Raw genomic sequence first — 11,748 nt, 5'->3', positions numbered from 1 at the left:
AATAATAAGCACAGTTCATTACGCCACAAAAACAGTAACAAATATTTCCTGGAAATAAGCCAATCACTAGCCCCAGTTTCAATGGCTCTGCACAATGGTTCTCAACCCGCACGATTTTGCTCCCCAGGGACATCTGGAAATGTAAGGAGACATTTTTGTTTATCATAATTGGGGGGGCGCTATTGGTATTTAGTGGCAAAGAATGCTGCTGAACATACTAAAACACACAGGGGACCGCTACACATAAACGAAAGAATTATCAGTCCAAAATGTAAAATACTGCCAGGGTTGAGAAATACTGCATTAGATAGAAAAGAAATCCAAACTCCTAAGCATATTATATAGATTCCTGACCTCCATCTCCAACCTTTCCATCTTATGATTTTGCCTAACGTTTATTTTGGAGTCAATCTTAAACTTCTCATTAGTCTCGGGATACTAAGGCACTGGCTTGTTTCTGGTCACTCAGTAGCAGACCTGGAACTAATCTTGCTCTCCTCTCAGTGTACTACAGCTGCTGAAAAAAATACTTCCTTTGAAAATGGACCTGAAGTTATTCAGGTGTCTCCTCTTCAAATCAAAAAATACAGAATGCTTCCTAGGAGAGGCATACTGCTGGTGAGAAGGGCACAATGGGAAAAGTGAAAAAAACAAACAAACGCTATACAGTTCTTGCAGTTCTCAAGTCTAGTAAACATAAGTTACACACAGCACTTAGTCCTATGAGCCACACACGTACACACGTACACATATCTATGCATACGCACTGACATTTTGATGATACGGGAAAATAGAACATTTAGAGGAATGATGATGCATAGGTTAGGGGTAGAGAGTATGACGATGTGGATGAGAAACGGATGAAGTCTTTTGACTAGGTAATGATGCTGCTGAGGTATGAAGATGTGGGATAGCTTCACTGGAAAGTGATCCATCCACACAAATAATCAGTTCCAGGTTATGTGATAAGTGTGACACAAGTAGGACAAGGCAATCAAATATCTGAAATTTCCACCTTCTGAAGACCAAAAAATCACCCAGAGAGATAGGTAGGACAAAAAGTTAGTATCAAGTCACCACAGCTTCACAGTCACAAGCATACAATTTCACTTAAAATGGGCAACTTCAGAAAAACACCCTCCAGTGGCCACTGGTTCTGCCTAACACTTTAAAAACCAATTACGTCAGTTGGAAAATACAGTTCCAGCACTGCCAGTTTCTAATCTTTTATGCACAGTGAAATCAATATAATCACAGCCTTTGTCATCAAGCCAATAATTAACTGGTGATGTTAGCATATAAGACTAGAGAAATTGATAACCTGTCAATTTAACCAGATTGAAAGGTGGATTGATATCAACTTGTTGACAAATCTATCAAGATTTACAAGTAACTATGAATTATGAAAATTCAAACAATACCTATTCTGTAAAACACTGCACAATTTATAGATATCTTTTAAATCCTTGAGAATCTTGTTATTCCTTAGTATTTGCTTACAATTATAATTAATAATAATAATCTTAATTTCCTATATGAAGTAAACTAAGCACTCAGATCATCAATAAAAAATGTAATTGTATTAATGGCTATTCAAGTTTTAAAAATACTGAGGTTGTGCATTTCTAGGACTATGATAATTTGTTAAGTGTTTGAAAAGATTGACTTAAAAGCATCAGCTCCATGGTTAGAAGAGATAAATGAATAACCAACGTGATGGATGTCTTGAGATGATAATGCTAAGACAGCGTCACATCATTTGAGAATCACATGAAAAAAACTAGAGAAAGCAAGGCTTCTACAAATTGTGGGAACTAAAATTAAGACCCAAAATTATAATCAAGCAAAAAAGATTATTTTACCTTTTAATGATGACAAGTAAAGTTGACCTTTCTCTCCATCGCATTTTATTCTGTGACAAAGTTCAGGAAGCAGTTTTTTCCACCATAAAGTCTATCTTAGGAAAAAATGAATAAATTTTAAGTATATTTTACACTCAAATTTCCAATGAGAATAAGATTGTGCAGGAAAGCACAGGGCAAAAATGCACTATTTTGATTAAGGCACCAAACTTTGTTACAACATAAGTTACATCAGCAGCTAGTCTTCTGCTTAAATTATAACATAAATCAGGTCTGTAACTTGAAATATCTAATGATATGTATGTTGTACATATGTACTTGGCTATTTTCAAGAAGAAACATAGACATGTCCTATTATCATCTCTTAAGTGACAAGAAGGAAGGAAAGAAGAAAGGAAGGAAGGAAGGAAGGAAGGAAGGAAGGAAGGAAGGAAGGAAGGAAGGAAGGAAGGAAAAGTGGGAAGGAAGGAAGGATGTGAAGGTAGGGAGGGAGGAAGAAGTACTAAAATGTAAAACTCTTCTAATTTCTAAGCTAAGGACCCCATAGCCCAGAAAATATTTTCCCATCACATATTGTTTCCCAAGTCTTCAGGTAATAGCCTACTTTATTTCCAAACAAGAAATTTTTAATGAAGATAGCATACAATTACCATACTTTTTAAGTCTCTAACAGTATTCAAAGCCCATAACATGTTAAACATATATGGTCCCACCCAGACCTGTGAGGTTGGATTGATATAATTTGTCTCCGTTTTACAGATAAGGCAACAAGGCTATCAAATGTGATTATCGCTAATCAAACTTAAAAGACATAAACTGAAAAGCATACCCGATTCTCTTCTTTCAGTTCATGATTAGCATATGGAATGATCGCCTCTGGGCATCTTTCTAACAGTGTGTCTATACAGTGTTCATACTCTTTCAAACGCGTATGACACAGAACATGGACACTGAGGCCAGCAATAGTGTCTTCTGAGAGTGGCTCCAGGAATGGAATAATGGAAGCTATGTCAAATGAAGGACCACATATAAGAGACTATGAACAGAAAAGTGAAATGTTACGGAATGAGGCACCCAAAAAACTAAAGCACAATATACAGAATACAATTTTTTTAAAAAAAAGACCAAAAAAAAAAAAAAAAAAGACCAAACATCACTTTCCAAAAAACAGGAAACAAAAAGATGAATGCAGTTTTAGAGCACATGCATACAGTATTTATTTATATGTCTAAGAGGACTGAAATATTAAACAAGCTTGAAACCCACCTCTAATTTAAAGAATAAAAATCTGTTTAATAGAAAGCAATTATTTCTAAACTAACATGATTTTAGTTGCTTTGGAAAGACTGCCAATGAAAACTAATGGGAATGTTTTAGGACTCTTTTTGTTGTTGTTGTTTTAGGATTCTTATCCTAAGGAAATAATCAACAATGTGGTCAAAATTTATGTCCAGTGATGCTCATTTCAAGAGTAGTTGTAATACTGACCAAGTAAGATCTATGTTAAGTAAGGAATAAGTAGATTACAGTACATTCATATGGTGGAATATTATAGAGCCATCAAAATTATTTTCTAAGGCTAGTTAATGAGAAAATGCCCATAATAAAATGAGGAGTAAAAAAAATGTCAATACAAAATTATATTCAGAGCATGATCAGTTTTGTAAAATCTACATAGGTACGTGCACATATAGAAATGCCTTTGGAAAAGCACTGAAATGTGAAACAGACCAGCTTACTGGATGGAAGGACAGTAAGACACAGGACACTTTCCTGTGTCTTCCAAATTTTCTATAAAAGCAAGCACTGCATACATAACCCAAACTAAAAGTTAACATTTAAGAAAACTAAAGCAATTGCTAATAACCTAATAATTTGTATCAATGCTATTTGCCACAAGCTGAAAGACATAAAGAAGGTAGTAGGTGAGTATTCAGGACTTTACTAATATTTTACTCTTAAACATTTAAACTAGAAACACTACTTTTGATTCTACCACCAAAAGATTCTCTGCTCTCCCTTTCTTCTGGATAAAGATGAGATGGTCATATCCTGACTCTTTCTTCTTGTATCCTTTTTACTACAGCATCTTCTCAGACGCATAAGAGGATGTGGAACGTGAACTATTCGTTTATACTCAGCGCGATTATTTTATTCCATGTATCTACCAAGGAATGGACAGGAGCATAAGGTTGGTCCCTTTCCATCCTTGCAAGTTTAAAAATCACCTTCATCTGAATAATTTCCTGACAAGACAGCAAACATGACCATCTGCCACTTGTAGGATTTCCCATGTGAAAAAAAAAAAACAGGTTATTTCTATATTCAACTTTTGATTAATTTGGATCGTGGGGAGGGTAGAAAGGAGCAAGGCATGAGTAAACCAAATCATGGTTAAATGAAACTAGTAGAGGCTTGGTACAAAACTGATTACCCAGGAACTTTTACTTAGTTGTATCCATATCATCAAAAAGTTTAACAAAATAAGAAACACCAGAAAACACAAATATCAATGAATTAAAAGTGGTCCAAAGGTTACTACTACTCTTGAAAATACTGTTAATGTTGTCTGCTTCTTAGCAGAGTGCTCCTCTTGTTTCCAGTATTGAAAATGGACTCCTTTCCACACCCAACACATGCACTGTTCATTTCCTTCTCTGATCTAGATCCCTCATCCTCAGCCAACGATGCAGGGCTAGAACCCACACTCTGTCTTCTCTACCTACACAATCTAAGGAGTGGTGATTGGCAAGGAAGTGGGACAAGGGACCAGGACAATTATGACAAAAGGCAGGGCATTTACTAGTTACTGTGTCTTTCCAAATAGCAGCTTTTTGACATGTAGATGATTTATAGATTCTTTTAAGTTTTGCGCAAATACACTATTACAGTGATTGAGGACAAGAGACAGACACTCATCAAATCTGCGTGGTGATGGTGGGATGCAGGAGATAGAAGAATCATACAATTTTGGAAAAGTTCTCCAGGTGATTCTGAACCTCCTATTCCTCTAGGTGAAAACAAATGAGATCTTTTTGTTCCTTGATGGTTATTTTTTACTTAATGATTAAGACTAATCAACCCACAGAGGATCTAGAAAGAGATACAATTAGGAAAATAATTTCTTAAAGTATAGGTTGGTTACATTTCTATCTTTTAACAGCAAAGATTCCTAGAAGAATGCATTCTTTTTAACTACTTTAAAATGAATTTTTAAAGATCACTCAATTATACTTTTTCAAGTAGTGATTATAAATATGCTTAGAAGCTTTATCAGGTGAGATTTAACAGGACTTGTTACAATTATGATCTTAAATATTTAATACACATAATCTGGGAGGGCAAGGCCCTGCCTGGCTCATCCAGTGCCACAGAACACATTCACAGCACATGCTTGAGGAATATTTGCTGAATGAATGTATCTGAGGCTAAGCCCTATGGAACCTCTGTACCATAAGGGTACTAGAATATACGAACCAACAAGAATTTTCTCTGGCAATATTTTATGAATCTCCATTTCTGGAGACAACTCAGGCCTGTCCTGTCTAAAGGCTGAGTCTAAGCAATACGGGCTCTTGAGCTTCTCTCCCTGACCTCATCCCCAACTTGACATTTTGGTTTCTATAAACAGTAACCACACTTACACCAGTTCCCAGTGTAAATCAGGGGTTGCAAACTCAAAAACCTAAAGAGGCCAAAGCAGATAATGAAAACGAGTGAGGGCAACTGGGTATAAGAAACATGGACACCAGACATCGTGTCTGGACCAGGAAGACCGAGAGATAAGAACTGTGGCAAACAGAACAACCAGAGCACTGACCACAGAGGGGAGCCACTAGTTCTCTCCAACTCTCAAGTCTCAGAGGCAGTGAAAGCCCAGGGTTACCAGTTCTGCTGAATTTTTCAAGAAAAATTCGAAAATCAGAATTCTTCATTTGAAATTTCAATTTTATTATATATTGGTACTACATTGGATAGACCAGACAAAGCAGGTGTGGGGGTTATATACTCAGTCCCTGGGCCACTGAACTACATTAAATAAAATCATACACATATCTAGTCTACCTTGTCCACCAAGTCAGAGAAGGACTTTATTTCTCATTTGTGGTCAAGACACTGTCACAGTCAGAAATCCTGCAGGATGATCTACATTTTCTGATATTTATTTATTTTTTTAAAACTCCTCCTCAAGGGGCCAGATAAACTGGCTACTTTAACCTACTTTCTATTAGACAGTGGTGGTGTGCTTGGGCTAGAGGCCTAATATGTATGAGTACTAAACAAACAAACAAATGCCATCAATAAAAACACCGCTAAATATTTGCCATACTTTCATTTCACAAAGTGTTTCCAAGCACATCGAAAATGAGGCAAGACAGTCATGAGACCTGGTGAACTCACTCTCTGCAGGCAACAGAACCAGCCTTGGGAAGCTGCCAGCCCTACTCTCAGCAGTTTCAGGCTGAAGCAGGAATGTCCTCCAGAGCTCCTGAGTATGCCCAACTACGGATTTTGTCCCCCATTCTCAAAAAAATATATAACCTCTAGATTAACAGGACACCCGAGGTCTTGCCAGGTTTAAATCTGACACTATACTGAACGCATATTCGTAACAAAGAGACATTTTTATTTACCTGTAATTTTGAAAGGTCTTCTCTATAACTTTTATCCACTAATGAATCAGATGATATTAAGACATTAACCCATGGATAGATTAAGCCATAATGACTACAGGCATTTATCTAAAATGTAAAAGAAATTTATCATAAGCAAAACACAACAAAACAAGATTCTCTTCCCCCATTTCACAAAGAGCAGGCAATTGCTAATCTTCCACCATGTCACAGAGTAAGGTATACACTTTTCTGGGAACAGGAAAAAAAATCTTTTAGAAAATATTCCCCTGGAAAAGTCTCGGCCTTGCTGCTTATCACTGAATAAAACTGCACCAAAAATGGAAAAGGAAAGAAAAAAACAAACAAAAAAAAACCTGCACTAAATATTTCCTTATATATTTTTAAATTTTTTATTTCTTTTTTATAAAGATTTCATTAATTTATTTCAGAGAGCAAGTGCCCATGTGCACATGAGTGGCAGGGAAGGGCAGAGGGAGAGGGAGAAGCAGACTCTTGGCTGAGGGTGGAACCCAATGTGGGGCTCTATCCTAGGACCCTGCGATCATGACCTGAGCTGAAGTCAGACACTTAACCAACTGAGCCACCCAGACACCCCAAGATCTCCTTATATTTTAAATTTTCAAATATTCCTAAGAAATAGAAATTTCTAGAAAAAAAAAAAGCCAAATCTGCTTTTAAGCTAATTTTACTCAAAAAAAACTTAACAGTAATATTAGATTTTTTTTTTTATTTCTACTACTTTCCTTGTTAGGCAAAATCTCTTCCATAAGTTCACAAGATACTTCTCATAAAGGCCCCTTATTCAAGAAGTAAGTAACTTTTCCAGTGAACACACATTAGGTACAACAAAAAGGAGTAGAGGAGGAAGGGGACAGGAAGTGGTAAAGAGTTGTTAGGGCTCCTGCAAGGGCTGCAGAACAGCTCTTGTGTGTGCAACTGACAGGAAATGAGTCCAGTAAAGGAAGTCTCTCTCCCACAAGCCTTCTGAAGTTCTCCCACCATGAAGGTCTGCAAATGGGTCTTTTCTTGTGTTCTACTTTGTAGCTATCCCCTGAGGGAGTACAGATGTGTTTTGGGGAAAGCTCCTCCCCTTTGCTTTGTCTACTGCTGGTACCAATGTAAGTAAGTAATCTAAGAGCAGCAGGGGGCATTCTTTACAAAACAAAATTATTTAACATGCAAGGAATTTACTCATGGACGAGTTTTAAGTGTATCTTTAATTCCTGTCTATAAGATATCTGGTAATATAAATGAGGTTTGCTAGTAAACCATTATAAATAAGAAGGTAAAGTATTGTAATGTGTAATGTATAAGTTTAATTTAACTTATTATTCTATTTTCTCACCAGATCCTCTGATGTTCGCAATGGTATGGTGTCAGGGGGCTGCCTCTTGGATAATCTCCAGATGTACTGTGATGTGAGTTTGAAAAAGAGTTCCTGGAGAACCACATCTGGGAGACCTGCTACAAGCTGAGCTTCCCAAAGGTCTACCAAGAGCTGAGGAATTATATCTTCATCTTTGCCACAAAGCACCTTGAAAACAGTGGAACAAGCCCCCATATCCCAGATAAATATAGTATTGATCGAGTTACACCTAGTCTGAATACACTCCATCGTGTGGGCGATGCACTTAATAATTTATCATTAGCATTAATGACAAGGGGAAAGTAGATTCAGATATTTGAACAGAAAACAGATTCTTGATGGCATAAATGGAATTTTCTAGATACATTCTTTTAATCTGTACTTTTATAAATTTGTTATGGGTAAGTCTTTTTTTAATAAACAAATGAAAACTCAGTCTCTTGTTCTGCTTCCTGTCCCCCACCAATTTTATCGGCCTATCCAGAACCATTACATTTTGAAAATGACAAACCTTAAAAAAGGAATCTGCTTCTTCAATTCCCATTTTGTTGTTCTTCTGTAAACCCAGAACTGCAGCCACAAGCAGTCCAGGCTGAGTGTCCTTCAAGTGTGCTGCAAGCTCAGTTGGAACAATCTGTCCCTTTCTCTGGTGCATCAGTAGCCGAGGTTCCAGAATGAAGCCACACACCAACTTCATCTTCAGATAAACAAGATATTTAGGATCAAAATGTGCACTGCAGTCATCTTGAAAATATATGCCACTGCGCTCAAGGTTCATGGTTAAACTATTAATATTTCAATGTCAACTTTTTCTTTAACTACAAAGCTCTTGCTTTAAGAAGGACATCGCTGTTAACTGTCTTTGAAGAAGTTATTAATATTTAAGCATCAGGATATCCTATTTTTATAGAGAGCCTTATATTTAAGTCTAGCTGTTTAAAAATAATATACCTTAAAAATATAAAAAGAATATATCCTAAGAAAATTTATCTTTCTAAAATTGTACTCTTCAAAAGGAAGAGCACACCTCAATGTTGACTCACTCTCTTCAGCATAACAAAATATGTCATTTGTACAATGATAAAGCACTTCTGCTTTCTTGTTTTAGAAACTAATGTGATACTGTGGGCATTTGATCACAGGCAACAAACAGCAGTATAGGAGCACAGGATCAAAAGTCATATTACCCGCTCCAAATCCTGGCTCAAACACTCACCAGCTATGTGATTTTGGACAACTCATCTCATTTATCCTCTCTTTGTCTTAGTTCCCTCATCTGTATAGAAGGTATAGTAATAGCTTCTAACTTAGAGGATTGTTGTAAGAATTAGTTAAGATAGCATATGCAAGAGGGTTAGAATAGACCTAGGAAGTTATAAGTGCTCAATATTACCTTTTAATTTCTTCCCTTAATGTTTAACATCTTTGGCACATGGCCCTACATGGGCTCTCTTTGAAAGAAAAACTTCCTCTTCCTTTTCTTTAATGTATCATTCAAATACCAATGTTCCATCACATAATTTTTAATTTTCCCAAGTGCAGGCCATTTCCTCAACTATTAGACTCCTAAGGCTCATTCATGGTTAACTCACTTGCTGTACTTGAATACACAACACTCTATTCTGTTTCAGTGGACATACCATATCCCTCATAACTAGACTAGACTGTCCCTTAGGGCAGAGCCTGTATATTCTTTAGTACCAAGTACTGTGCTCTGAACCTAATGCAAAATTGAAAGGTCTTTGGATAACCATTGCTCCCACTGATCATTCTTATTTCTTTTCCATTTACCAGATCCAAAGCCCAAGCACTCCCACTCTGGGTCACTTCTTTTCTAACATTAAGTCTATTTTCCTTTATGACTAAGAAAAAATGAACTAGGCAGAGGCCAGAAGGAAACACCTCAGGACTACCAGGTCCTGTTTCATCCTGCTGTTAATACCAAGCAGGGCACTGTACCTCTGGATGGCTTTTCATTTCATTTCTGTGCATGTCAAGATCTCCCATTTTCAGAGCCAGCGCTGCTTTGGTCAATGTCACTAAGATCGATGAAAACCCAGAAGTATCCAGCTTTCTTAGATAGCTCATGGCAGTTAGAGGATTAATATTCTTCATAGAAGGACTACAGAGAATATGGGGCAGTTGCTTTGGCTCAGCTACATGGAACATTTCAACGACTTTTGCTGCTAATTCCTTTGTGAACATAATTAAGAAATAAAAGGTCAGTTAACCAACAGAAAGCAACAAAGTCAGGAAAAAAAAAAAGCGATACAAAGCCAAGATATAAACTTCCAAATAAGATAAAATTATAACATTTGGATTAAAAAAAGACAGAGTTCATGATGATAATGTGGGAGACCTGAGATGACCTGAAGTGATCTCTTTGCTGAGTTATAATGAAGAAAAAGCAGTGAAAATATGTACCAACTTGTGGCTAACATTTCCAATTTTAACGGGAATTCAAAAGAAGAGAATAATTTGATTAAATTACACCTAAAAGTCCATTAAAAAATTACAGCTTATTATAAAATATACTTAATGAAGTAATTTATACAAAAAAGTTTCATTTCTCTCAAAACCTTAAAACATTTGGGTCTTACAACGTCCAGCTTTATCTATTTGCGCTCAGTTCTTTTTAAAAATACATAAGGGGCTAAGAATAAGCCTAAAGATCACTGGGCCAGGATTTAATAAGTGAAGGTTTGGACATTTGGGAGTTTGGGAGAACCAGGGTTGTACAAAGGGCTGTAGAGAAGAAGGAAGGCAAGGCCCTGGGTGTGTGTCATTCTTCTAAAAATATACTCCTGTCACACTGGGCAGGTCACTCAACCACAATGGACTATGTTCCTCCATCTATATAATGAGAAAATAGGAGATGGTGATTATAAGTTCTTTTCTAAGCTATAATTCTAGGTTTATTAATGAAGAAAAGGACACATTCAATGCCTTTTAGGAACAGGAGAAAATAATACCAAAGAACAATATTTGGAAACTGACTTCTAAACAGTACTACATAAAATAAATTGCTAAAATGAAAAGTTAGGAAAGTTAGGTATAAGTAAATAGAAAACTATATTAACTTCACTTAATTCTTCATCCAGGTTTTCATAAAGTGAATGATTAATGTAAAAGATTAATCCCCTCTCATATTTTTGCGATCCATCCTCTAGTACCCAGTCTGCTCGGGTTAGAACTTCAGCCATGGACAAACCAGACATCTTATAGTAGGGCAAGGCGAGGTGGGAATACTGGGTGTCAAGCCTAAAGGGAAGGAAGTAAAAAAAAAACCCTCAAATTTGTCATTTTTAAGCCTGGATGTCTAACATTTGATAATAAAACAGATAATGCTTTCCAGACGACATAAATCTCAAAATACTCTTCTACTGCCGTTAGCAGTTGGAACAAGTTCCCAAGTTTCATTCTATAAAGTCATTCTAATTACAGTTTCTTTTTGCCTGCTTATAATTAAAAATGGAAAAATAATTCATAAGGTGAATTTCAGTATTTATAATGTGGCTCTAAAATAATGGTATTGATAGGCACAAAAAGTCTGTTTTATTAATTTATAATCATTGCCATGGGTCAAGTAAGCCTCTGAAATAATCATATATAAAAAAATCTATAAAGATCATTCTCAAAAATGAAAACCACTATTCATCCCAGTCCTTTTCTGAAATCATAAAAGCACTAACTACTAAGATTAAAATCACAGGCCATCCAACCAGTATCTTTCCCTTAAGGCTAACAGGCAATAAACTAGTAATAACAGCTGTTTCCAGGATTTTCAAGGTCATGAGCATGCCCAGAAGGCCTGAAAGAAACTTAATTCCTAAATTAAGTGGAGGGAGACTCATGAACTAGAGATTCATAGTTCATCTAATAA

The 11,748-nt window shown here is 36.3% G+C and overlaps 2 protein-coding genes across 14 annotated transcripts in view; one reads left to right on the top strand and one right to left on the bottom strand.

Moving 5' to 3' along the window:
• CP (ceruloplasmin) overlaps nucleotides 1-8,300 on the top strand; it is a 63,394-nt gene extending 55,094 nt beyond the window's left edge. For all 4 annotated transcript variants that reach the window (XM_026015767.2, XM_026015768.2, XM_072727107.1 and 1 more), the window contains 2 exons: nucleotides 3,949-4,053; nucleotides 7,848-8,300. In XM_026015767.2, the coding sequence (XP_025871552.1) occupies nucleotides 3,949-4,052 (104 nt within the window). In that variant the 3' untranslated portion in view covers nucleotide 4,053; nucleotides 7,848-8,300. The remainder of the gene's footprint in view (nucleotides 1-3,948; nucleotides 4,054-7,847) is intronic.
• The window catches only part of HPS3 (HPS3 biogenesis of lysosomal organelles complex 2 subunit 1), a 39,303-nt gene that overhangs the window by 2,386 nt on the left and 25,169 nt on the right, over nucleotides 1-11,748 (bottom strand). Inside the window, exons 10-16 of one of the 10 annotated variants that reach the window (XR_003237562.2) lie at nucleotides 10,946-11,126; nucleotides 9,825-10,058; nucleotides 8,377-8,562; nucleotides 7,845-8,033; nucleotides 6,497-6,604; nucleotides 2,692-2,898; nucleotides 1,863-1,957 (exon numbers count right to left, since the gene is read on the bottom strand). Coding sequence is in view for 4 of the 10 variants with exons in the window: in XM_026015770.2 (XP_025871555.2) it covers nucleotides 1,863-1,953; nucleotides 2,692-2,898; nucleotides 6,497-6,604; nucleotides 7,845-8,033; nucleotides 8,377-8,562; nucleotides 9,825-10,058; nucleotides 10,946-11,126 (1,196 nt within the window). In the remaining 6 variants the exon portion in view is untranslated. The remainder of the gene's footprint in view (nucleotides 1-1,862; nucleotides 1,958-2,691; nucleotides 2,899-6,496; nucleotides 6,605-7,844; nucleotides 8,034-8,376; nucleotides 8,563-9,824; nucleotides 10,059-10,945; nucleotides 11,127-11,748) is intronic. The other 9 variants (XR_011995302.1, XR_011995301.1, XM_026015770.2 and 6 more) reach the window with 9 other exon arrangements.

The sequence above is a fragment of the Vulpes vulpes genome, chromosome 11 (genome assembly GCF_048418805.1).
Source record: "Vulpes vulpes isolate BD-2025 chromosome 11, VulVul3, whole genome shotgun sequence".
Lineage (NCBI taxonomy): Eukaryota > Metazoa > Chordata > Mammalia > Carnivora > Canidae > Vulpes > Vulpes vulpes.
Note: the sequence above shows the minus strand (reverse complement) of the source record. Positions and strands in the feature narration are given on the sequence as shown.